At 45.6% G+C, this 27,787-nt stretch overlaps 1 protein-coding gene across 2 annotated transcripts in view; it reads left to right on the top strand.

Moving 5' to 3' along the window:
* The window catches only part of N4BP2L1 (NEDD4 binding protein 2 like 1), a 62,003-nt gene that overhangs the window by 29,648 nt on the left and 4,568 nt on the right, over positions 1-27,787 (top strand). Inside the window, exons 2-5 of one of the 2 annotated variants that reach the window (XM_029602655.1) lie at positions 2,386-2,513; positions 13,658-13,746; positions 14,026-14,094; positions 22,415-22,491. In XM_029602655.1, coding sequence (XP_029458515.1) covers positions 2,386-2,513; positions 13,658-13,746; positions 14,026-14,094; positions 22,415-22,491 — 363 coding nt within the window. The remainder of the gene's footprint in view (positions 1-2,385; positions 2,514-13,657; positions 13,747-14,025; positions 14,095-22,414; positions 22,492-27,787) is intronic. The other variant, XM_029602656.1, reaches the window with a different exon arrangement.

The raw sequence follows: 27,787 nt of genomic DNA, 5'->3' as shown, positions 1-27,787 counted from the left end.
TATTAAAAGCTTGTTGCTTTTAGTGGATCCTGAAGGGAGTGAGAATCTGTTGTGCTATATTGATAGAATTTTCCAGTGTAGTAGATCCTTCTGAAGTATGGATGTACATCAGCATTTATCACCTTTCTTCACTTGCTTCACAATAATATGCAAGTGGTGGTTCTTTGAGTTAATATGGGAGTCAAGCCAGACTGCAATCACTCCAACACTCTGCTCGGTATAATTTCCGAGTGGGGGAACTTATCTGGCCTGTTTAATGATTTGAAATGCTGGGCGGAAGGAGATGCAGGCATGGGGCAGATAGTATCATTAGAACATAAGAAATTGCCATGCTGGGTCAGACCAAGAGTCCATCAAGCCCAGCATCCTGTTTCCAACAGAGCCAAACCAGGCCACAAGAACCTGGCAAGTACCCAAACACTAAGAAGATCCCATGCCACTGATGCAATTAATAGCAGTGGCTATTCCCTAAGGGACAGATTTTTAAAAAGTACGCTGGATTATCTTATAAAATCCGGGGTCGGCGCGCGCAAGGGGGTGCACATTTGTGCAACCTGCGCGCGCCGAGCCCAGCGCGAGCTGCCTGTTCCCTCCGAGGCCGCTCCGATTTCAGAGCAGCCTCGGAGGGAACTTTCCTTCGCCCTCCCCCCACCTTCCCCTACCTAACCCACTCCCCCGGCCCTATCTAAACCCCCCCCTTACCTTTGTCGGCAAAGTTACGCCTGCTGAAAGCAGGTGTAACTTTGAGCGCGTTGGCTGGCAGCCCCGCGCCGTCCTCCGGTCCCGGGAGCTGGTCCAGAGGCCTTGACCACGCCCCCAGGCCGGCGGCCCGCCCCCGAAACGCTGGGGCCCGCCCCCAAAACGCTGTGTCGTTTCGGGAACGCCCCTGGACACGCCCCCTCCCTCCCCTTTTCGAAAGCCCTGAGGCTTACGCATGTCCCGGGGCTTTACGCACGCCGGCGGCATATGCAAAATAGGCACGCCGGCGCGCGCGGGCCTTTTAAAATCCACCCCTAAGTAAACTTGATTAATAGCCATTATTGGACTTCTCCTCCAAGAACTTAACCAAACTGCACTAACCACATCCTCTGGCAACAAATTCCAGAGCTTTATTGTGCATTGAGTGAAAAAGAATTTTCTCCAATGAGTCTTAAATGTGCTACTTGCTAACTTCATGGAATGCCCCCTAGTCCTTCTATTATTCAAAAGTGTAAATAATCAATTCACATCTACTCGTTCAAGACCTCTCATGATCTTAAAGACCTCTATCATATCCCCCATTAAATCAAGGATTCATATTAAAAGTCATTTAGCCAGGTAACTTGGCCGTTATCCAGCTATATGCTAATGTTTGAATATTTTGGGCACATCACCAGGTAAATGATAGATAATTCATTTTCTGTCTAAAATGTAGTTAGATAATGTAGGGGTGTTCCAAAGTGGAGTTACATTAGCCAGATAAGTTATCCAGCTCACTTTGCTAGCCAGCCAATGACTGAATATTATCCCAGCTATTTTTATATTTCTCAGAAATTGGCAGCCCTACTACTACTATTTAACATTTCTATAGTGCTACATGACATACACAGCCCTGCCAGACCCCAGGAAACTTGTCCTTTGAGGCATGTATGTAGATGTCTCTGTCTGCTCCTATTCACTTTCCCCTTTTCTCATGCTCTCTCATACGTTCCCTCAGTTCACTTTCCTTAGCCCTTCTTTACCTCTCATTCACTTCAAGCCTTTCGTTTTCCTCTCTTACTCACCCGTCTACCCTCCCTTCCTTCTCTCTTAACCCCTCCCCTCCCTTTAGTTCACTCATACTCTCTCCCACCTTAGTGTCTTTGTGATCTTCCATTGACCAGCTTTCCTGCTGACAAAGCCTGACCTCATCACCAGCACCTCTTTTCATGGGCATAGGTCCAGATGGCTCTTCTCCCATTGGTGGGTCCTGGGAATCCCCACCAGCCTTTCTGCTGCTGTGCATGTGAGAGAAAAAAAAAATATCCTCTGTGGGTTAGATATGGCCATGGAAAGGAAAAGCTTGCTAGGCTGGAAATACAAACTCCATGGGTCAGGTGCATCCTATGAACTGTAATTTGGGGACCCCTACTCTAAATAAATCTTCACAATTGTTATGAAAAGTTTCAGCAGTTTGGTAGTGGGCCAGTATATGGTCTATTCCCATCCACATCACAGTGGGCTGAGACAAGCACCCTCAGTGGATGCTGTAGCATGCAGACAATCACACGTTATCTGTGAATTCATATCCTTCCATTGCAGTGACATCTTGTAAATCATAGAATATTTATACAACCCTTGGTTAGAAAACTATGATAATTGCATGTATTCCTCCACCATAACACTATTACCTAATGCTTTTTTCAGGCAACTGAAACGTGATTTTCCTAATGCTCCCATTCTTAGCACTGATGACTTTTTCATTACTGAAGATGGAACTTATGCATTCAATCAAGATTTCTTGGAAGAGGCACACAAATGGAACCAAAAAAGAGGTGATTAAAATGGATACATTTTCTTTATTGGTCGCCATGTTAGCCCACTTGCACTTTACTTGTAGATCTGGACAACATCATCCTTTGCATGAACCTGTTCATCTTACTTTGATCTGATGAAAGGAGTCGGAAAACTCTTGAAAGCTAGTAGAAATGTATTTAGTCCAATAAAAAGGTATTACTTTGTTGTAGGAAGTGTAGAAGTGTTTGACCTTTCCAAATTCTGACTGTGTAATATGTGTTTCAGAGAACTTTGGCTAAATAGTTATATTGTTGGGCCAGTGTAGATGTAGATTCTGGACTTTGTATTATCTTAGGGGTAGATTTTAAAAGGTGCGCTGCGAATTTTGCAAGAGTATGCACGGTGACGCAATCGGGCCTCTCCCAGTTCCCTCCCAGTCTGTTCCAATTAAGGAGCAGGCTGGGAGGGAACTTCCCTACCCCACAACCTAATCTTCCTTCCCTTTCCCCTCTCCACCCCGACCCCTAATTCCTATCTAGCTACCCTGATTTTTTTTTTTTTTTTTTTTTTACTTACTGCTCCTCGGGAGCAGAAGCAACTTATGCACGCCGGCTGGCTGCCGGTGCACGCTTACCTGGGACAGCATTCAATGGCGCTGTCCCAGCCCGCCCCTTTGAAGAGGCCCGGCATTTGTGCACGTACCGGGGTTTACGCGCCCGTTTGAAAATGTGCGCGTTGTGCGCAAGGCCCAGCCACGCGCGTAATCCCCGGGTTTTATGCGCGCAGGCCTTTTAAAATTTGGCCGTTAGTTATTAAGGATTCCTAGGTTCCTCTACATTCTTCAGTATATATTAAATTTTAAATACAGTATTTATTCCAAAACAGTCTTGCACAGAATGACAAAAAGAACTTAAATTAACAAAGAAAACAAGATAATAAAATATTCAAATTGTTTCTTTTCCTGAAATATAGTGAGAAAATCATGCCTAAAGATAGATGGAAAATATAAGAAAAAGGAAATTACTAATACAAGAAATCTCAATAGACAAACAAGTTGCAAAACATTCTTGATGAAGGCGAAGGTGTGGACGTGCTCACTGAACAAGTGGTGTCCGTATTCTTAGATTTATTTTCAGAAATGACAACAGTTGATTGAAGTTAAAAAAAAAAAAACAAACTTTGCTTACTGTAAATAAGGTTTTTCATAGACAGCAGGATGAATTAGCCATGATACATGGATGATGCCATTGGATAGCACCAAATGGGCCCATTTTTCAAGTTCAGTAAAGTTTTACTAATGAATATGTGTAGGAGTTTCCACGCATGCACTGTCTCTTGAACCCTTCAGTTGAGTGCAGAGCTTAGCTTTAGTTAGGTGGTAGACTCTGCAGGGAGGTGGGCAGGTATTAAGCATGGTTAACTAATCCTGCTAGCTACAGAGAACCCTGCTGTATGGTAAGCAAACTTGCTGTTTCTGTTGACAAGCAGGGCTTAATTAGCCATAACACCTGGGAAGTACCAAGATGAGGGCTGCAGTAGAGCACTTACTGGAGAAGCAACCTGGATCTTCCATGGCAAGTGGACTAGTGGATGAACAGGCTGTGCAAAACTGGTTGCCCAAATTTACTGTCATTTCTTGACAGGTTGTCCTGACAGTAATGGGACATGAATGTGCGAACTGACAACCAAGTTGGAGTTTTGCAGTTGACTTTGATGGAAAAGGCTCTTAGGTACTTAACTGAAGTAGCTATGGCTCTTTCTTGATGATCCTTGACAAGGTCCTTGCCATCAATGGAAGTGGAGGAAATGCATACAGCAGATTTGCCTCCCACTTGAGAAGAAAAGCATCCAGAACAAATCTGATTTTGCTTTGAAGACTGGAGCAAAATTTGAAGACTTTCCTGTTGCATTCCAATGTGAACAAGTTGATTGACAATTGACGCCCAAAAGATCAAAAAGCCTGTTTGCTATACCTTGGTCCAGGGACCACGCATGGGGCCAGACAATTCTGTTGAGGCAACCCACCAACATGTTGGAGGCTCTAGGAAAGTATATCACTTGAAGCAAAGCCCAGTGATTGAGAGTCTACTCCCAAATTCTCTGAGATTCCTGGCAGAAGGTCCAGGACCCTGTTCCCTCCCTTTTCCTGTTCATATAGAACATTGCCACTTTGGTTATTGGTTTAGATCAGAATTCTCTTTCCCTGAAGAAGATAAGAAAATATTCTCAACGCATATGGAACGGCTCTCAGTTCTAAGGTTGATTGGGAACAGATGTTTCATTATCAACCAAGATTCCTGAGTTTGGAAGGAGCCTGTATGGGTGCCCCTCCCACTGGTGGATGCATTGACTTTATTGTAATCCATTCTGAAGTAGCTGACCAGCCACAAAAGGCAGTGTAGAAATATTAAATTAAAATTAAATGAGGTAAAACTCTAAAGAGGAGAGCTTACTTCCAGGATCATTGGTTTCAGCCACCAATGGATGGATGTTTTCATGTCAGGGAATTCCCTTATGGAGTGTGACCAGGGCTGATACAACTGATCCCATTGGGAGTGGAGGCCCCACTGGAGAGCTCTCATATTTGAGTGAGTCATAGGGATCATATGCATTGGCGCTGCCATGTGTCCGACGACAATCAGGACGTTTTGGGCCAGGACTTGATCCTGCTGCCGCAAGTTCTGAATCAGGGCTTTTAGGCAGACTAAACTTTCTGATGGGAGAATGGGATTTGGCAAAAATTGACTATGAAATCTAGTAACTGAAATAGCTGGCTTGTCTAAGGAGTCAAGCACCCCCACTGGAGAAAGTCTCATCACCAGCCAGTCATCCAGGTAAGGAAAAACACAAATCCCCCGATGATCAGACCTAGATTTCTCAATAGGTACACTAGACCTGTGCCTAGGGCAGCAAAATTCTGGGGGCAGCAGGCTAGCTGAAGATTTGCTGCCTTCCAGCTGTGCAGAATCTCAATCAGCAGAAAACAGCCCTCCATTTCTGATCTATCCTTTCCCTTCCCATACAATGTGTAGGGGACAGGATGGGAGCAGGTGAGCCTGGAGCAGACAGATTAAAGGGGGGGGGGGGTCATTTTAAGGAGGTTAGGAGAGGCTGAGGGGAGATCATTTTGTAGTGAGGATGCAGGCTGGGGGACATGTTTATGTGAGAGAGAGAAGGGAAAGGGAGAACAGGGCAGTGGTTGTGGGGTGAGAGAGAAGGAATTGGTACCAGGTGTGTGTATGTGTAATCTAGATTGGGTGGGAGGTTAGAGAGGGAACGCAAGGGGGAGCAGGACCAACATATGATAGGGACAACTGCCTCCTTCCCCAACCCCACCAACGCAATTCAGATTCTATCTCCCTTGAGCTTGGATTTTTTTCCCCTCCCAGATCCTGGAACATTCCTACCTCTACTTTCTCTGCAGATCCTGTAACCCACCCCTAACCTCTCTTACTCCCTCCTCCTCTTCCTTGATACCAGAACCTTCCTTCCTCTCCCGCTTCCTGTCCCAAGATTCCTGATCTTCTCCATATCTCATCTTCCTCATTCCCAGTCCTCTTTCCTTCTCACAGTCCTCCCACCTAACCCCAGTCCTTTCACCTTCTCCATCCCTGGTCCTCCCACTCTCTCCTTCTCCTATCCCTAGTCCTAAGAGCTCCCTCCTCTACTGATGTTTAAGATCTCCTTTCCTCACCCAATAAAAAAAAATGGTATAGACACAAACAAGGTTGGAAAATTATTTTTTATAATGTAATATAAAAGATGGACATATTTGCCAATGTGCTGCAGAATTTTCTTATTTTTGCTGCAGAATCTAACCCTGAGCTGTGGAAGGAAACTGGGGCTGTGCCTTTGACATTCTTCTTGTGTTGTCTGACCTTATTCGGGATGTGACAGCACCAACAGTGCCTACGGGAAACAAAACCCTAAATCTGTTTACTGCTGATGACAAAGATGTGCTGCCAGTAGGACCAGGATGCCAAGAGGCCAAAAAGCAGAACCTTATTTTGGTAGTGACCTGTTTCCATCATGAATCTGAGGTATTTACAGTGAGACAAATGGATAGGGAAGTAAACATATGCATCCTACAGAGCCAGGGTGCACATCCAGTCTCCCAGTTGGATGAAGGGTAGGATGGCACGGAAGGCATATCTTGAACTTCTCCCATAACAACTCAATGTTTAGTTTTCATAAATCTAGGATAGTTCTGAATCCCCCTGACTTATTGGGGATAATAAAATAGAGGTAATAGAACGACATTCATCTGGAGGGAGATGATCTATTATTTTGGCTGAGAAGTGACTCCACCTCAAGACAAAGTTGGATTGAGCGAGACAAATCCAGACTGAAGGCTAAATATTGGTGAAGTGCTCAAATCCAAGAGAAGCTCAAATACTAATCAGATTCCACAATTTTGGGGACTCATTGGCCTTTGATGATCTTCCTCCAGTTCTAATGAAGCAACTGGATCCTCCCCCCTTTCAGAGGTGTTGGGTACTACAGAACAGAGCATGTTAAAATTAGGCTCCAGTTTGGGCTGATGCCTTTCACGCAGGTGTCCTTGATCTGAAAGTTTCTGCTGTGGCAGCACAGGCATGGAGCAGTAGCTCTGAAACTGGTGGAAAAGGCGTTTCTGAAAGAAGGACTGCGTAAAAGTGAAATAATGTCACCTGAAGGTGGAAAGCTGGTCATACCCTGCCAGCTGCTTTTGCTTCTTAATCTGTATGACAGTTTCTCTGAATTTGTCCTCAAAGTGATTGTCCCCAGAACACGGAATGTTAGCTTGTAACTGTCATGGACGTCTTTCCCATAGGCTGTTGGCCCTCAACCAGGTATCTGACATGCCCTAATGGCTGCTGCCGAGTACCTAGTTGCCATGTCGAAAGACTTATACACCTACTGGATGAGGTGCACTCCTCGGCATTTAGGAAAGCCCGACACTACAATTCATCTTCCCTGTCCAGGGTTAACAAAGGGGCTTCAACTTATCGATGCAGTCATGTAAACATTGCACTATATAAAGCTAGTGGGCTGCAATACAGCTGTTCAGCATTAAGTTCTGGAAAACTTTCTTCCCAAAAGTGTTAAGTAATCTGGAGTCCTTACCCAGTGGTTGGTTGGAGAAAATCCAGGTCTTCTTAGCCTACTTCTAAGCCAAGTCCACCACCAAAATCAAAAGTCTGTGGTGCTCTGTATTTGAGAGCCAGCTTCTTGGCTACCTAGAGTAGGAGGCTGGATTATCCCACATTGACGTTTGCAGGTCTTGCAGAATCTGATGAACTGGGGTTGCTGGTTTTGAGGGAGTTTCCAAAATCCAAAATAGGCAGAAGACTTACTTATGTCCTTTGGGTGTTTATGCCGATGGCCTTACTCAGTTTTTCCAGGAATCTGGGATATGAGAGGTCTTCTGACAGAGAGGAATGTTCTGACAAGTCAGGTAAGAGGTCTAAGGGAATCCCCATGGACCCCTTCTCTAAACTGAATGGTGGAGGGTCACTAATCCATAACCTTAATGAAGAAGAGGGTGATTAGGGTGGAGACCTCAGTCATCTCAGAGGGACAGCTCCTGGGGAAGGGCTCAGTTGGCTGTGTTCTGTACTTCATCCTCTGAATGTTGGCTGGACTCTTAGGCTGAGAGGGATGGCATGCCTGATGGAGGTAGGCTAGTTTCCTCCACTGGGAGTTTTGATGGTCATTCCCATGGTGTGAACAAATTTGTTATTTTGGACAGGAGAGGCTGAAGGGTGCCTTGTCACTGGCCACTAAAGAGGTAAAGAATGTCTTCACTAGTTTTGTGGTATGAACCACAGGCTGATGTGTCATCTGGGCTGGAGAGGGAGAAGCGACTTCCTTCTCTGAGATCTGTTAAGCGCCAAACACGCTTAAGGTGCTTCTCCACGAACACAAGGATATCATACCAAAATCTGTAGAAACAAATATCAATTTTTTATTACATATCAATAAGCAATACAGATATCCTTGGGAGATACAGATGGCAGGACTTATGCTTTTGAGAAGCACTAGCCTCTGTCTCTTTGTGCCTCAGTGAGATTTTCTTTTTATAGATGAAACAGGCAATCTAAAGTAAGTAAAATTGCATGAACCTATGGGATTATCATGTACACAGTTTCTCATGTCTTAAGAGGCAAATTAGACTTATGTTACGCTGATCCCCTTCCCAAATTGGGGCCTAATAGCCTGGTGGTCACATTAATCTTCCATTAGTCCTTTGTCCTGTCATTTTTTCACCCTCAGGGAAATTTTCATGGCTTAAGATGTTTTTACAAGTGCTGCTGTAGTTGAACTCCTAGCTGAGATTTTGTTTCCTTCTGCTTTTTTGTGACCCTATGACCCTCCACCACAGGGTTTAGACAGCTCTGGCTGCTGTCCAGATGTCTCCTTGAATTTCTCCAGGTTAGGCTCAAAAGGGCATTTAGGTTTCACATGGCCAGAACTGCAAGCAGGCCAAGGCAGCAGAAGATTCAGGGTCAATCACAGTCTCCATGTTGGTCTCAGACTCAGGCACACATATCAGATCAGTATAGGATCATCACTTTCCAAAGCATGCACAAGACTCCAATTAGAAACCTTCTCCTGACTAATCTGTGTGTTAGGGGGCATGTGAAGCTCCAAGGGCACTATGGAGCAGATTGGATCTGGGGTTTCCAGGTCCAGTCTGGGCTGGCACAATGCTGGTGGAGCCCTGGAAGGTCTGGGATCTGGAAACAGAAGAAGGAACTCTGTGATAATGGTGCCAAAAACAAGAGGACCTGAGAAGAATCCCCTTTGGGTCCCATCAGAGACATTGGCATTGATAGAATTGGCCGCTGCACAGACTTCTGTGCCAATGATCAGCCAAGGATCAGCCCACAGTTGGTTCAAGTCCTTCCTCTGCAATAGAACCTTCAAAGTCAAAATCAATAACAAAGAGTCACCTTTAACAAAGTCCACTCTTGGCGTACCACAAGGATCCTCCTTATCCCCAACCCTCTTTAACATCTACCTCCTCCCCCTTTGCCAATTACTAACCGATCTCAATCTAATTCATTATCTGTACGCAGACGACGTTCAGATTCTAATCCCTATAACAGATTCTATCTCAAAAGCTCTCTCACATTGGAATAACTGCCTCCTATCTATCACCAGTCTTCTCAACAGCCTAAACCTGGTCCTCAATGCCTCAAAGACGGAGCTCCTCCTCATCTCTTCAAACGAAGAAAACATCACCCATACTCATGTCAGAGACCTTGGGGTAATTCTAGATAATCGACTAAACCTAAAGAAAATGGTCAACACCACATCCAAAGACTGCTTCTACAGACTACAGGTTCTAAAACGTCTCAAACCACTCCTATTTTTCTATGACTTCAGGACTGTCCTCCAAGCATTGCTATTCGCTAAGATTGATTACTGCAGTGCCCTCTTCCTAGGCCTCCCCAAATCTACCACCAAACCACTGCAGATGATACAAAACGCTGCAGCGAGATTGCTGACCAACACCAGCCGTGGTGAACACATTTCTCCCATCCTCAGAAACCTACATTGGTTACCAGTGAATTTTAGAATCCAATACAAATCAATCACCCTAATACACAAATTCATCCACCATCAACTTCAACTCGATTTAGAATTCCCCTTCAATCTACACTCCTCCAACAGACCAACTAGAGATATTCACAAAGGAACTCTGAAATTTCCCCCGACTAAAGCCACACGCCTCTCCTCGACCAAAGACCGAGCGTTTTCGATTGCAGGCCCATCTATCTGGAAAAATATCCCTTCAGACCTCAGATTGGAACCCTGCCTTTTAACATTCAGAAAAAAACTCAAGACGTGGCTATTTCACCAAGCCTTTGGGGATCCCCCAGACAATCACTAGTTGCCCTCTCTTACCTGGACGATGGTCTTTGATCTTCATGAACGATGGACTATGGCACTTCTAGGTTAAAGCACCTTAAGCTTTAACTCGTATTCTCTATTGTATTTCTTGATTATTACCTGCCTTTACTTCCTTCCAGCTACGTAAGCTTCCAAGTTCTTACTCCTTGTTGAATGTAACTTTGCCTTATTCACCTCTATTGTCTAATTCACTTTAGTTATGCTTCAGTTATACCCTTGTTAAATGTAAACCGATCCGATATGGTTATTACTATGAAGGTCGGTATAAAAAAGTGTTAAATAAATAAATAAATAAATGAATGAATGAATGAATGATGCTGGGGATCTGTGTACCAAGGGCTGGTGTGACAACAATGCTGGGAATTGATACATTGATGGCACTGATGTGTTCCACATCACTGGTGCCAAGTGAGTAGAATGGTGCTTCTTTGGCACCAAAAAGCCTCAAGAGGGAGACAGGACTCTGGAATATGTCTCAAAACATGCCTCCCTCTGCACCCAGTGCATCCATGCTTTGCTCAACCCCAGGGCTATGGCAGATCCAGAATTCAGTGCCAAAGGTGGGGGAGCCCTGCCAGAGGAGCTTTTGTTCAATTTGGCATGGAGGGAGATGGAGGAGGCCCCACTTCAAGAGGAAGAATGACTCCTTGAAACCAATCTGTGGAACTCCTCCATCTTCGGTGCCCAGTTCTGCTGTGATCTAAGTGACATTCATTCACAGTTACAGCAATTGACAGATCTATGATCAGGATCAAGGCACTTTTAGCAGATGTCGTGTCCATTGGTGATGGACATCTTACACCCACAAATGCAGTTCTTGAAGCTACTGGGTGTGGCCTTCTTGGAGCAGGACATTCCTATTTTTCTTCTTTCTTTAATTTTTTTGGAAGCAGTGAAAAATGCTGTTGAGCTGCCAAGGCAGTGGTGCAGAACGGAAAAGCAAAATAACTGCAACAAGTAGAAAAGAGAAAAAGACTCAGGTGGTACATGTCTGTGCAGAAGCTCAGATAAAAAAAAAAGACTGAGGGGTTCACTAGGCAGCACATGTGCAGGAACTCCCGCACATGCTCAGTAACAAAACCTTACTGAGCTAGAGAAAATTGGGTCCATTTGGCACCATTGAATAACTTAATCTATGTAACATGGCTAATTCAGCCCTGCTTGTTAATGGAGAATAATATTTCTTCACTATTTGTCAGTGTGTGAGATGTTTAGATCCTTTGGATTTGCATGAATAATTACAAAGTTGGGAGTGTGACTAAGCAAGTGAGGATGCAAGCAATCCCACTTGTGCAGCCATGTTACAAAGCAAAAAATCCACCAAACATTTTCAAATATATTCTACTACAGAATTATTGATAACCCCCCCCACACACACACACACACAAATGTGTCCAACTTGAAGGAAGCATAATTTAATGCCCGAACAATGGTGAGTTTATTTGGTTGTTTAAAGTCAAGTAACAACTTGCAACGTTTGTAGAATACTTTACAAAGATGATTGGTTGATATTCCATAATGTGATATGAATCCAAAATTTGGATTTGATTGGTTATTTCAAATGTTGAGATTTTAAAAAAATCCTTCTTTACTGGAATACTATGTAAAGATTGATGGATGTTTTGTGTTGTAACATAGGGGCACAACATGGTTTGATGGGTAGGCACTCTGGCTCCCATTTAAAATGATACATATTGGTTGAAGTGACATTACTACTACTCATTTGAGATTAGTTATGTAAATTTTTGTTCCTTACCATAGCTGTTGCAGTGTTGAAAATCATATGAGTTGGAACTTCTCATGTGGTCGAGTTGGTTCACACTGCAAACACCTTATCCTCAAGCACTCAGTGCTTTTACTTTAGCACTCTTTATAGCCTTGAAAATGAGCACCACCTCTGTAATGCAACCTGCAGTTTATTTATATGTTCATCATCTATAGCTTATTTTGCATTGACCTGATGAAAGGAGAATAGCTCTTGAAAGTTATTCCCAAATCTTTTGTTAGTTCTACAGCTTTTTTATTGACCTCTATTTTTATAGATCATTTAAAGCACTGGGTCTGATTTTTTCCTAAAAAATATTTTTGATTTGGCACTTAAGGCATTTACAGTACTGTTTTTGTGAGGGTTAAATGATTCATTATGCATGTGTAAAAATATTTTAATATAAGCTGATGGCCACCCTGTTTCTGTCACTATTTTATCAGTATTGTTGATTACGTTTTCATAGAACTATGATTGTAGAAAAAGATCATATGCCCATTTCCCCATAATCAAATTATTTATCAAGAAACAATTATTTTATTTCATAGCAAATGTATTCAATTCTGTTCATATAGTTTATTTTACTTTGCTTTTCTCTTTTGCTTCCAAGGACAAAAGGAAATTAAACATTACCCAATCACCTTCATAGGCACAAATAGAAATTGTGTGTCTGTGGACGTGCTTGGGCCCAGAGCTGCACTTGCAGTATACATTCGGGGCTGAAGGCTGCCGGTGACTAACAAAAGGCTTGTATGTACTTAGGTGATTGGGAGCAGGTCTATGGAGGGCTTCGATGAAGCAGCTACTTGTGTCAAAGAGCTATTTTTTTTAGGGCCAAATATTTTCTTTTGATCATTGCTAATCGCCATCCAGAGGCCAAATTAAAGCTGGATGACATCTTAAACATCTACTTTTGATGTGAAATTAAAGTGACTTTGTTAGAGCACTTTAGTTTAGTTTTTCAATGGGTGTAGCCTGAGGTATATAAAGAAGAGAGAGAGAGAGTGACAGTTATCCAACCATTACCACACTAAGTGTTTTGAGTAGGCTCAACTTAGTAGTAGTTGTAGCCAGGGCCGGTGCAAAAGCATTAGGCACCCTGGGCGAACCTTCTGCCTTGTGCTCTCCTCTCCAGGCCCCAATTCTGTCCCTGACCTCATTCACCCAGACAGGCCCCCCCCTCCTGTCTTACACACACTTGGAGGGCCGCGAGCAGTGAACCTAAGTGTCTGCTGCTTGCAGCCGTGAGTGGGATGGGCTCTGCTCATGGTCCCATATGGCTGCTCTTTGCCGTCCCCTAATGGCTGGCGCCTTAGGCAACATACTAGTTTGCCTATTGGAGCACACCGGCCCTGGTTGCATATTTATTAGAGTCTAAGCAGCTTTTTAATAAGATCAAGCATAGCGCATCATGGAATAATTAAAAAATATTTAGATCACATTAAATTTTATTGAGAGGCTGATGCATTTTATACTCCTTGTCTGTATAACTTACCTTTACCTAATATTACATTGCAGCAAAGAAAGCAATGAAGCGAGGAAAATCACCAATTATTATTGATAATACCAACATCCAAGCTTGGGAAATGAAGCCATATGCGATTATGGTAGGAATCAGTACCCAATTACAAGTTTATGGCTTTAACTGGGCTCTTCTTTGCAAGATTTTTAGATTCCTCTCTCTCATAGATTCTGTGACCTTGGGTAAGTTATTTTATCTTCTTATGCATTTGGAATCCAGTCTAGAGCAGGAATTTGTCCTAATTTGACTTTTCTAAGGCAATAAATAAAAAAAATAAGCACAGGGCAAACCCCCCCCCCCCCCCAAAACCTCTACAATGTCTCTCTTTGCTATGTTCTTGATTTTCACTGAAATTTGTTTTTAGAACCTGGTGCTAATACTGTATACTGTGCCGCATCAAGTAGATCCAACAGACTGCAACTTCATTGCTGAGGTGATGCACTTGGAGGAAAAGTCATCAACGTCATACATCTTAGAACCTGCTAGTGGTTACCCCAGGACAGGGTTCCATCCAAGACTCCATACAACTGCATTATTGCTGTGGGTGACGGTGCTGGATTTAGGGTTTTGCTACCTGTAGGTAACATTGATGCTGACCCTAATTGCCCCCGTCTCTCCCTGCCCTTGCTGTAAGATCAGACAAAAGGGAGCAGAAGATCTAAGACCCAGCACGTTTCCTGCAGCAGCTCAGGGGTAGATTCTGCAGAAAGCGAAGTTGCTTACCTGTAACAGGTGTTTTCCTAGGACAGCAGGGTTTTAGTCCTCACAGGTGGGTGACATCATCAGATGGAGCCCAGCATGGAAAACTTGTCAAAGTTTCTAGAACCTTTGATTGCCACACTAAGCAGGCCCAGCCTGCCACTATCCACGCGGGGTCTCTCTTCAGTCTCGTAAGAAGATTACAAAAAAATAAAAATATAACCACTAGAAGAACCCAACTCCGTGGGGTGAGGGGGGGTTTCCTGAGGACTAACATCCTGCTGTCCTAGAAGAACACCTGTTACAGGTAAGCAACTTCGCTTTCTCCTAGGACAAGCAGGATGGTAGTCCTCACATGTGGGTGAATCCCTAGCTACAGGCTGGCCCTGAAGAGTAAAGGGACCAACAGATACCAAACAGGTACCAAAGGGCACAACAACAGAGGTGTTTTTGGTAATAGCGGAGACAGTCTGAACCCAAACCAGAGCCCTTAGGTAGGAAGAGTTGGATTCACAACTGAAGGAGGTTCCTGAGGACAGACTGATCAAATCTGCTATCCCGACAGCTGTCCCTGTCCAGACAATAATGAGCTGTGAAGGTGTGGAGAGAACTCCATGTCACTGCATGCATGTGCACCATAGAAGTCGCCATGGCTCTGATAGAATGAGCCTTAACATAGCACCCCCCCCAGTTACCGTCCTGCCTAGTCATAGCAGAAGGAAATGCAGTCTGCTAGCCAGGTGGAGAGAGTCTGTTTAGTAACAGCCACACGCAGCCTGTTAGAGTCAAAAGAGACAAAGAGCAGGGTAGACTGTCTGAGGCCTGCCGTCCAGTTCAGGTAGAAGGCCAAGGCCCTCTTACAATCAAGTATATGCAGCACCCTTTCCCCTTGGCTGGAATGAGGTCTAGGGAAGAAAGTAGGCAGGATTATGGATTGGTTAAGATGGAAATCTGTCACGATCTTCCCTAGGGTGGGTTTGCAGAAGCACCCTGTCATGGAAATACCTTGTGTAGATCTGATAAGTCACCAAGGCAATGAGCTCACTGATTCTGCACACCAACGTGATTGCCACCAAGAATATGACTTTCCAGGTCAAATACTTGAGTATTGAACACAGTGGCTCAAATGGTGGTTTCATCAGCCGAGCCAACACTACGTTAAGGTCCCAGGACATTGCTGGTATCCATAGGGGAGGCCACAGCTGAAGTAACCTACGCATGAACCACTCCACAAGCAGCTGCACAGAGATGGCCAAATATCCACCCTCTGGTGGTAAGCCCCTATAGCAATGAGATGCATCCGAACGGAGTTAGTTTTAAGTCCAGCCTCTGAGAGGTGTAGTAGATAAACCAGGAGGTCCCAGATTGGGCAGGAGAAGGGATCGAGATTCTTCTGCCCACACCAGATGGCAAATCTCCATTTCAGTGCATAAGACTTCCTCGTGGAAGGCTTCCTTGAAGGCACGAGGACTCGAGACACCTCTTCTGAAAGGTCAAAAGGTTGTAAGATCAACCACTCAACCTCCAGACCATGAGGAACAGGGCCTGGAGGTTGGAGTGGCGCAGCCTGCTTTCATCCTGCATGAGGAGGTCTAGGGCAGTCCTGAGATGGATTGGGCCGTGCCAGGAGAGCTTCCGCAGGAATGGGAACCAAACTTGTTTCAGCCAATGGGGGGCTATGAGGATCATGGTCCCCTGGTCCTGGTGAAGCTTCAAGCGTTTCTTTGCTACCAACAGGAATGGAGGATATGTATAAAGGAGGTCTGATCCCCAGTGGAGGGTAAAGGCATTCTTAGCTGGCTGGCCATCTACCCTGGACAGAGAGCAGTACTGAGGAATCTTTCTACTGCAGGGAGCAGCAAACAGATCCACGTCCGGGGTTCCCTAGAGACAGAAGATTCAATCTGCTACCTCCTGCTTTAGGGACCACTTGTGGGGTCAGAAGGTGCAACTAAGTCTGTCTGCCAGGTTGTTCTCCGCCCCAGCTAAGTACACCGCCTGGAGCAACATCCCCTGAGCTACAGCACAGGACCAGATCTGCACCACTTCCTGACAAAGGAGAAAGGATCTGGTGCCCCCTTGCTTGTTGATATACCACATGGCAACATGGTTGCCTGTCTGAATGAGGACCAAGTGGTTGACCAGGTGATCCCAGAAAACCCACAGTGCATACCAGATCGCCCTCAGCAAAAACATTTATCTGACACCGGGCTTCTTGGGTGGTCCAGAGACCCTGGGTGTGGAGGCCATCAACATGGGCTCCCCAACCTAGGTGAGACGCATCCGTGGTGAGAATAATCTGGGTTGAGGGAGCCTGAAATGACATGCCCTGCTCCAGATTGGATGTGGATCTCCACCAAGCCAGGGAATCCCTGAGAGCGGGGGAAACCTGGCTGCGGACCCGGAGATCTTGGGTGGCCTGCTACCACTGAGAGCGCAGGGACCAGTGGGCTTGGCAAATATGCAGATAGGCGAACAGGGTGACATGGACAATTGCAGCCATGTTCCCTAGAAACTGCAATATGCGTCTTGCTAGCACTAGTTGGCTCTCCTCTTCCAGGGACTGTAACACACAGACCCTGTTGTGGGGCAAAAAGACCATTACCTGCATTGCGTGCAACATGGCTCCTATGAAATTCAGCTGTGACTATGGATGGAAATGGTATTTTGGGTAATTTATTAAAAAGCCCAGGTTTTCCAATACCCGAATGGACCAGTGTAGTGACTGCAATGTTCCCCACTTGCGTGACCAGTGCTGTCAGAAACAGTTGGTGCCTGGGGCACCAGCACACCATGCTGCTTCTGCCAGAGGGAATCCACACAGATGACACCCTCCCATATGATGACCTGTATCAGAGAGGAGCCCTCCAAATTTAGGAGGGGGGACTCCATGCCCTCCCTCAGACTGCCTGGGGACAGAACTGGGTGACCAGACAGATAGAAAGATCTTATAAGGCTAGTTTCTCTGCAGGAAACAAAACAGTAATAGAAACTATTGAAAAGTGTAGTCAGGATCACTAGGTACTCCACTATTACAGAAATATTAATGAAATTGAATGGATAGTTCAAACATTATTTGGGGGAAGGGGCTACATCTACACACATACATAGACATAATGGGGTAGATTTTTAAAGTTATGCGCGGGTGTAGATTTGTTCGCGCAACCCGGCGCGAACAAATCTATGCCCGATTTTATAACATGCGCGCACTGCCATGTCCCCACCCCCAGAACCACCCCAAATGCCACACCCCCCAACACGCCCCCCCCAAGCAAAGCCCTGGGACTTACGCGCGTCCTGAGGCTTTGCGTGCGCCAGCAGCCTATGCAACATAGGTGTGCAATTCCCCTGCACGTGTAAATCCAGCTGGATTTACGCACGCAGGGCTTTTAAAATCTGCCCCAATGATTTTATAAGCAAGAGCTGCAAAATCCATCTCCTGCTGCAGAATTGGCTGGTCCCTGCAGAAGCATGAGAGATTAAGGGCAGGGTGGAGGTGGCTGGCAAGGTGCATGCATGCGATTGTGCATCTCCCCACAGCAGCTGAGTCCCTTGTGCCTGTGGCATCGCTGCCCTCACAGATCAGCAAGGGGACTAGAGGATTGGCAGAAAAGTGTACAGGTGTATGCAATAGTTTAGATACCCCTGGTCAAAACGCAATGCTTTCTTTCTGGAACAAAAAGTGCCAATACTCACATGCAGGATGCATGTTATTTTATTTATTTTTTAATAAGGAACCACAGGGCAGCTCAAGCAGTTGGAGGAGAAAAGTGCCAGAGCTCAATATCAGTATGCACCCCCTGAAGAAAAAAAAAAATCTGTCAAAATGTATGTTTCAATGAATCTCTAAGTGAACAGACACTAACACAACCTCTTCATGGCGCAAAGTTAAAACATGACATCTTTCCATAATTTTTAATGCAAAATTACTATTTGCTGATTTTTTCAGGATTGAAAATAATAAAATAATGACTATGGCATGTGCAAACATTTGGACACTCTTCCAAGTGAATCATAACTACTATTTTTTTTTTTTAATATAAAGTTAACAAGGCCCAAGAGGTTAATTGACTTCTTATGCTTTTAAATAGTCAAATGAAGATAATTCCACAGTTGAAGAAATACTCTGACCCTTCTAACATCTCAGACTGAGATTGTTCGGTCTACTTTCAACAACCCTGGGCTTCTCTAGGCAGAAGGCTGTCAAAATCCCAAAACATAAAAATGAGTATATTTCATTTTCTAAGTGGGCTTTGGGAATATTTAGTATTGAACTTTGTATCATGTAGAGGGTATGTCAGCTTCTGTTCAATTAATGATTCATTTCAATCTGACCAGAGGTACCTAAACGTTGGCATACAACTGTGTTTCAATTTCATTAACAATGTCACAATTCACTTGCACAATATACAAAATAGGTGCCGAATCCACCTCCGAAGAGCAGCTGTGTAGTCTTGTATTTAAGGGATAGCATATCCAGCCTCTTATATGTTAATTTAGTCTTGCGTCCCCAAGATATCTAGGGCATATGGAAATACGGGCTGCTTAAATTCTATATTACAAGACTTTGGGATGGGTGAAGGTGTCCCAGGTTGAAAGCCTGGGGTACCTTACTAGAAGTTAACTACTATACCATGCTAAGTTTTTCCACAATGTTTTGGAAAGTCTATGGGGACAGAAAGATCTAAACATGCATACTGTAGAGGAAAGGCAAAATAGGAGGAGGTATAATTGAGGCATTTAAAAACCTTAGAGCAGTGATGGCGAACTCCAGTCCTCAAGTGCCTCAAACAGGCCAGGTTTTCATGATATCCACAATGACTATGCTTGAGAAATATTTGCATATAATGGAGGCAGTGCATGCCTAATTAATTCTGGATGAATGCACATCCCTATTGGACAGGCACAAGGGGATCTCTTAGGGAATGTAGAGTTGAACAGTTGTGTGGAGAGGCAGACTAGATAGGCCGTCTGGTCTTTCTGCCATCATGTTTCTAAATGAGAATTTCTAATGGAAGACTGCAAAAACCAGGAAATTGAATATTACCGGCATATGCAAATCTCATACTGCAAAGATAACCACAACAGAGAGCACTTATAGATAGATCTTTAAAAAGTTTTAAGGAATGCAAGGTGTCCAAAAACAACATCTGTCAGTGTGTAACAGACAGAAAAGAGTACATGGGGGGAGGGTACCTATCATTTTTAAGGGCCACAAGTGGGTCTGATTTTCAGGAAATCCACAATGAATATGCATGAGATTTACATATATTGGTGGCAATACATACAAATCTCTCTCATGCATATTCATTGTGGATATCCCGAAAACCATACCCGTTTTTTTAGCTCTTGAAGACCAGAGTTAGCCACTCCTGGAATAGTAGTTCACTAAGGAAAGAAAACCAAGGCCAGATAGTATGCCAGTTGAAGTGATTTGTGAGAGATCTATCCATAAAATTAGGGTTCTGGATAGAAATAAAGATTCATTAAGATAATCATTTTATTACTCTTAAATGTGAATGCTATTAGGAGACTATAATAAAAAAAAGCATCCTTGGCAGTTTTTGCAATGAGCTGAGTCTGCACAACATTATATTTTCACAGTCAATGACAAGATAAGTATGATTAGAAATAGAATTAACATCCCACTCCAATTTGTTACACAGAAATACTTAGAATTCTGCTCTGCCTGTTGTTGACCATGTGTTCGCTCATGATTATTTGCGTATAGTATTAGAAAGATTTTACCTTTTGTGTCATGTGGCAAATGACTGGGAGAAGAAACTATCATTTTCTGGAGCTTGATGGTGCAAGGATATTACTTTTTATTGGCTTGAAGAAAGTTACTACATTTTTACACCTGCAGAGTACCAAGTATCTTCTGCATCTGGTACTGATGAAGGATCACAAACACCCACTTCAAGCAGACTACAAACTCTGATCTTCAGTTTTAAGGATATCCTCCGCCATCATGCATACTGAAAATCGGGAGGTGATGTGAACATGAATCCTTGACCAAACTTACGGGCCGATACAGTAAGGAGCGGTAGGAAGAGCTGCATTAGTGCCGGGCGCACCCGTGTTTGCCGCACGCACAGTCCTGCTCACCTACCGCTCGATACTGTATTTAAATAGCTTGCAAATGCAAGCCGCGTCCAAGAAGCATCTATGAAGCGTTAGGCCCGCGCAACCCATTTTACTGTATAGGCGCTTAATACAGCGCCTATACAGTATCCTGGGTGCGCTGGTACCTGTCATTTCAAACGTCATTTCAAATGACATTTCAAACGTCATTTCAAATGACATTTGAAATGACAGGCACCAGGAAGTGGATCCCAACTTTAACCCATGAAAACCTAAAATCCCCTCCTCCCGAAGCGGCTCAACATGTACCAACTTACCTTTTGTTGTTTTTCAGCCCTTTCAGCCTTCTCTGCCGTCCTCCGGAGGGGGCAGCCGGCGGTGAAAGCGACTTGCAGCGGTCCCCCCCGCGCAGGTCCCGGTTCTCCTGGCTCTCGATGATGTTCCAGCAGGTACTCCACGGCGCGGTTTCCTTTAACCATCTACAGGCAGAGATTATGGCAACGGGATCCATAGCAAAGCTCCTCTGTCCTGGACAGTGCACGGCCCCACTTAACATTTCCCAGCTAAACTCCAGAGGAGCTGGGAGCCAGCTCGACTTCTGGCTGACAGCTAAACCCCACCCCCCCCAAAAAAAAAAAGACTGCTGAGTTACGGCCTTGGAAGCGAAGCGTACTTTCATGGGCTTGAGCACCCAAATTGACGGGCGCTCAAGCCAATGAAAGCACAGGGACGTGCGGGCGTGATGTCACGACGTCACGCCTGCCCGTCCCTGTGCTTTCACAGGCTTGAGCGCCCAAATTGACCGGCACTCAAGCCAATGAAAGCACAGGGACGGGCGGGCGTGACGCACGCCGTGACGTCACGCACCCGTCCATGTGCTTTCATTGGCTTGAGCGCCCGTCAATTTGGGTGCTCAAGCCCATGAAAGTACGCTTCGCTTCCAAGGCCGTAAAACTCAGCAGTCTTTTTTTTTTGGGGGGGGGGGGGGGGGTTTAGCTGTCAGCCAGAAGTCGAGCTGGCTCCCAGCTCCTCTCGAGTTTAGCTGGGACATGTTATTGGGGCCGAGCACTGTCCCGGAGAGAGGAGCTTTGCTATGGATCCCGTTGCCATAATCTCTGCCTGTAGATGGTTAAAGGAAACCGCGCCGTGGAGTACCTGCTGGAACATCATCAAGAGCCAGGAGAACCGGGACCTGCGCGGGGGGGACCGCTGCAAGTCGCTTTCGCCGCCGGCTGCCCCCTCCGGAGGACGGCAGAGAAGGTTGAAGGGGCTGAAAGCAACAAAAAGTAAGTTGATAACATGTTGAGTAGCTTCGGGAGGAGGGGATTTTAGGCTTTTAGGTTTCCTTTTGGGGGAAAGTTTGCCGTCTACCCTTACCCCTGCCTGTAACGCAGGGGTAGGGGTAGGTGGTAAATTAGCAGGTTAAACGCGCGGCTAAACTCCAGGTTAAAAAGGCGATAGTCGGGGCGCGCGTTACTGAATTGGGGGGGGGGGGGGGGGGAATAGCTAATCCGATCATTTACATCTAATATACATGCCGCGGGCGGAAGGGGTTACGCGTTGCTTTAAAGAGGCGGTAAGAATGGGTTAAAGGGGATAGTGAATCGCGGGTTGGGCTAACGCGGCCAAATTGTGAGTAAAAGGCGGGTTAGAAACAGGGTAACCGCGACCGCACTTTACTGGATTGACCTGTTAATGACTGTGAGGGTTCATTCACCAAACAATTCTAGGTTAAAAAGAAACTAGAAGCCAGTACACCAAAGGGGAACACTGATGATCCTGTGTGTCCTGCCTGATATTTGAATTATTTTATTGGCCACTTGCAGGCAGGCATTCTAAATACAGAGAATAAGGCTTCAGGATACTTGGTGGGAAAAGCAAAACACTCATCCATTCCTCTTAAGAAAATAAAACATTTCTAACATTTTTTGCTATTCAGCTTCTAATATTTTTGCTACTTTTGAAATCAGGCACTTGAAAATGATTATGAAGTGATATTCCGAGAACCTGAGACACGCTGGAAGTTCAATGTTCAAGAATTAGCAAGGTATAATGTTCTTATTTTAAACTGGTTTTTAAAGGAAGACTTTGCCCATGATAATTCTAGCTTTGTGTTTGGATATCAGATAAAGTAGTGTTGCTTACCTGTAACAGGTGTTCTCCGAGGACAGCAGGATGTTAATCCTCACACTTGGGTGACACCATCGGATGGATCCCGGCATGGAACTTTGATCTCAAAGAATCTAGAACTTTCAGACATGCCCTACTGAGCATGTGCAGCTGTTGTCATCACCCTGCCCCCTAGGCAGAGTCCCTCCATCCATGATATAGCTAATGCATGGAGAAACCAACTAACAGGGGAGGCGGGTGGGTTTTATGAGGGCTAACATCCTGCTATCCTCTGACAACACCTGTCACAGGTAAACAACTCTGCTTTCTCTGAGGACAAGCAGGATGGTAGTCCGCATACATGGGTAAATCTCTAGCTATAGGCTGTCTGAGCAGGACAAACTGGGAAACCTCACAGTGCTGAAAGCACTACCACTCACAAGGGGTCCAGGCTGGAGAAAAATTGGGTCCTACAAAGAAAAGAAAACATATAAATGAATGAGACACAAAACCCTCATGCATAACAGGGGTGCCTAATGCAGAGGAATGATATGAGTGCGAGCAGAAGCATTCTTCGCATCATGGAAAATATTACAGGCAGGGTTTCGGATCAGGAACACCTGACGATGATAGTAGGTCTGGAACCTCCTAGATACAGTAAAAGCCTAGAGATGTAAACAAGAGAAGGACTCGTGGATGAAAACCGCATAGTTTCCTTCCGTGTTAGAAGACAACCAAAACTCAACTGGTGCACGAAAAACTCCCCAGAAAGAAACTGCAGTCCACTGACATCTAAAGGACAATTTCTCTGCAGAAGTGTGCCCATGTGTGGCTGATGGGCAGAAAGCCCAAGCAACACCTGGAGAATAATCAGCACAACAGCAGGGCCTGGGATGGACTCTACATGCCGAAGCACCAGTCCTAGCTGACCATGTAGAACAGTGACAAAGGTTTCAGGGGATGAAGACAACCCCTGATTCAGATGTTAGCCCAAACTCCCAAGCAGGGAGAGAAGTTAGGCCTGAAGCTCAGCACACACTGCACCCAGCCAAGGGCAGGATTATCCATCCTGTCTACAGGATAGGTCAGGTGAGCAGAAAGGCACTTTGGGCAACCTAGTGAAGGGAGAAGAGCTAAAGGCAATATTGGCCAGAGCCTGGTGAAAACATAGGGAAAATGTGGTGAAACTTTCCCTACAAATATACACCGAGATATACCAGGAATACCTTAGCTTTTTCCTCCTTCCCCCCAACCTTCCAACTGGAAGCCGGAGGGAGTGAGAAGGCAAGGAGGCAAGCTGCTGGACTGCTAGGGTAAGCACAAGTAGCTAGGTTGTATATGCCGACCACAAGCGAATAACTGCCAATTCCAGTAGGGAGTTACCCACCGAGACAGAGCCCTCAGCCTGCTTGGAACAGCTGAAACTGAAAGTGAATTCCCCAGGGAAGAAATCCAGAAATATTCCACTAAAAGACAGGAAGCTGGGGTGCTGCAAGTGCAAACCCCTGTCGAACAGGATTTCTTCACTGGCCTGGAAGCCCTAAGGATACCAGGGCAGGGACAGGGCAATCTCAGAACAGATTGCCAAGCACCTGGCTTAGGTATTAATACCTCAGATTGAAAATACTTCCCCCAAGGAAGCACACGGTTCAATAATGGAACAATTTTTGCATGATCAGGACCCCCCTGTCCTCAGACAGGGATCTCTCTAAAATGGGAAAGTATAGCTTGCAAACCATTGCAACTAAGAGCATCTCTGTTGCAGGGTTCCTCATCTCCCAACTCCCTCAGCCATGGATATGGTGATAGGTTGAAAAGCATACTCGCCAATTAGATGGACTAGAACCCTCCTCACTGAGGTAGGGTCCCGCAGGTGGGAATAACTGGCCATAGTGGCCCATTGAGCTCAGCAGGTATCAAAGTGGATCCTGATGGGAGAAACACTTAAGGTTCACCTGGGAGGTATTCTGGAAAGGCTTCCTTACAAAATAGACCTACTATGCCTTAGAATGACGTAAGGAGAGTGCTATCATTCGACTGGCCCTTGGAGCTCGCGAGGAACCAAGAGCAATCACCAGTCAGAAGTGGTGACATCCCTTCCCCAGAAACAAAGAACGAGGGACACCCCTTATAGGAGTGGACAATCGGATGTCCAGAGGGAAACCCATAAGGTTGCCCTGGAACCCAGTCAAATTTCCCCTTTCTGAATGTAGTGGAGTAATGGAAATCAGGGCTTCCCGATCCCAAAAAACCTTTGAACTCTTCAATTGAGAGTTGAGTGACAATCTGGGCATTGATGAGCCGTGTTGGGGCTTCAGAGCCTCTGTCTGCAGGGGCCCCTAAAATCCTTGGTACCGCTGGTCCATTGAAGCCTTCGGGCACCGGGGGGGGGGGGGGGGGGGGGCGGTATTGGTGAAAGTGCCCATAGTGCCATTGCACTCATCAACGAAGGGTCACATCAAAGGCACCGAATGACGTGCTTTGATGGTGCTTGACCGAATCAGGATCAGTTTCACAGTATATAGCACCAATCCCGGTGCCACAGGAGCCTGTGGACATCAACTGCCCAGCGGCACAGATAGAGCCCCCCCGGTGCCCGAAGGCTTCGATGGACCAGCGGTACCAAGGATGTTAGGCACCTGCAGACAGAGGCTCTGCAGCCCCAACACGGCTCATCAATGCCCAGAGGAACTGATTTATTTATTTATTTTTAATTTTTATATACTGACATTCTTGTATAATATACAAATCATACCGGTTTACATTAAAACAGAAGATGCAGGAAAAATGTTTCCTTTGTCTAATACATTGAACATTTATAACAAGGAAATTGTTAACAAGGGATAAAAACTAAGAAAAACAAGGAGAAAGATAAAACAAAAGAGGAAGAAACATAGAAGTTTAAAAATGAAAAGGAGGCACAATGGGTTGCACGAAGAGGTGCACAAAGGGGAGTGCCCCTTTGGCGAGCGACACCCGGTGGAATGGCGCCGTTTACCGGCTTGACACTAGGTGGGATGACGTTAGAGGGGGGCGGGTCTCATGCTCACTGTTTCCCTCTCATTGTTCTCTTTTCAGATTTCAAAGCAGATTTTTTCATTTTTATTTTTGTCTTTTCTCTTCAGTGATTGATTGTAAAAGTGCCCGGTGCTGGTGGGCTGCCCCCTCCGCATAGGTGCCTGGTGGAATGGCACCGTTTACCGGCTCAACGCTAGGCGGGATGACATCAGAGGGGGGCGGGTCTCTTGCTCACTGTTTCCCTCTCATCGTTCCATCAACAGTTCCCCTCCGCTCACCTAATTGTCCGAGGGCATAATTGCTGCGAGCATGATGGCATCTCTCGCCAGTGGCTATAGCTGACAATAGCCTAGCTAGTGCACAAACCCAGGTGGGGCCTCCGATGCCCTCCAATCTCAACGGTTCAGGGCCCCTGAGATCACTGGCATCCATGGTGCCCAACAGCCGTAGCCCATGATGGGACAGCACGATGCTCCTCTGTGCCGCGTCGGGACTCCACCAAGGAGCCTCGAGGGCACTGGACTACTGTGCCTGGATGCCTTGGTGACCCTGATGCTTGATCTGTTCAAGCTGAAATCCCATTCACCGGAGGGCTTCAGTGGCATTTGAGCTCTTGAGCATTGGTGGACGATACCTCAAGAATGACCAGGTCGCTCAAAGGCGATCCCATTGTCTCATTGGTGGTGCTTGGTATACTTGAGAACGGCAATGAAAGGCATTGGTGGCCAACACGCCTAATGGCCTCTATGGCGGCCCAACACCCCGATGGCATTGAGGCCACACACCTTAACTGCATCAAAGGCTGCCAATGGCATCGAGGCCACGTACCTCAACAGCAGAGAGTGGCCATGCATGCAACTCGATGGAATCTAGATTGTCAGCAGGCATCAAGGGCACCATGGCATTGGGGGCCCCGAGGCCATTGACATCGGCCCTGACGGCATCGAGGGGAACCATGGCGATTGATGGCAGACCTGGCTCTCAACACTAGAGATTGGTGCCGCTACTCCACCACAGAGGCCCAAGGCGTTGATTCCGGTGCATCAAGACTCCACGTCCACCGATGCCTATGGCACAGAAGGCCCTAATGGTATAGAGGTCGGTAACGCACCTCAATCAAGGGTGTTCCAGCACCTCGACTGCGTCAAGGGTGCTCAATGGCAGTCCTGATCCCTAATGCGGTCATGACATTGATGCATCAGATCAACGGTGCGCTGGTCATAGATGTGCACAGGCAGCTGTTACTGGGCATGGCACTGAAGGTGCGGCAAGCTGCTGCTCACCCTCTCTCACAAGGAGACTGCACTGCTATCACCAGCAAGCAGGCACTATCATCACCTTCTCCTGCCTGTGGAGATTAATTCCTTTGAATGTGGGGAGGATGAGTTCTCCCCCCCCCCCACAGGAACAGTGTGGTCCTTGATCTCTGCCTTGCCTGAACCTCCATTGATGTAGATCAATCGATGAAATGACATGGAACTCCTGCTCAGGTAGAACTCAGGCAAGTCCCTAGGCTCAGCGGCCTACATGGATCACCCACGGACTGTACTCAGACAGTCCTCCCAGCACCGGACAAAAGGTACAAAAGCAGACAGAGCAAGGAGAGCACACACATACTAAACTGCAGGTGCAGTATTTCTTTTTTTTTTTTTTGAAAAAGGGAAGAAATGTACTTTGTTAGAGTACACAGTGACTAAGGCCTGCAATTTGGCTGGCAGACAGAGGAAAGAAGAAAAAAAGGGAAAAGGAATAAAACTATTGTAAGGTAAAGGAAAGAAAACAGTTGCAGCTCTAGAAGAATCACTTAAAAAGACCGTGAGCAAAGCTGAACACCGTGAGACACACGGCTCCCGCGACCATATGGCTCCGCAGAAAAAAAAGACTGAAGGACACTGCCTAGGGGGACAGGGTGATGACTACAGCTGCACATGTTCAGTAGGGCATATTTGAAAGTTCTAGATTCTTTGAGATCAAAATTCCGTGCCAGGCTCCATCCGATGATGTCACCCATGAGTGAGGACTACCATCCTGCTTGTCCTCGGAGAATAAATCAGGTCAGTGTGAAAACTGATAAAATGCATTTCAGATAATCTTTACGAATCAGCATCTTCTGTCCGCTGGAATAGTCAAGTTTATAATGAAAAGGACTTAAAGGACGAAAGCAAAAACGTTTATCAAATGTTGTAGAAACTGACATGGCAAAGTATACTTTTTAA

This window comes from Rhinatrema bivittatum, chromosome 5 (genome assembly GCF_901001135.1).
Source record: "Rhinatrema bivittatum chromosome 5, aRhiBiv1.1, whole genome shotgun sequence".
In the NCBI taxonomy this organism is placed as follows: Eukaryota; Metazoa; Chordata; class Amphibia; order Gymnophiona; family Rhinatrematidae; genus Rhinatrema; species Rhinatrema bivittatum.
This window is presented reverse-complemented; position numbering and strand designations above follow the sequence as displayed.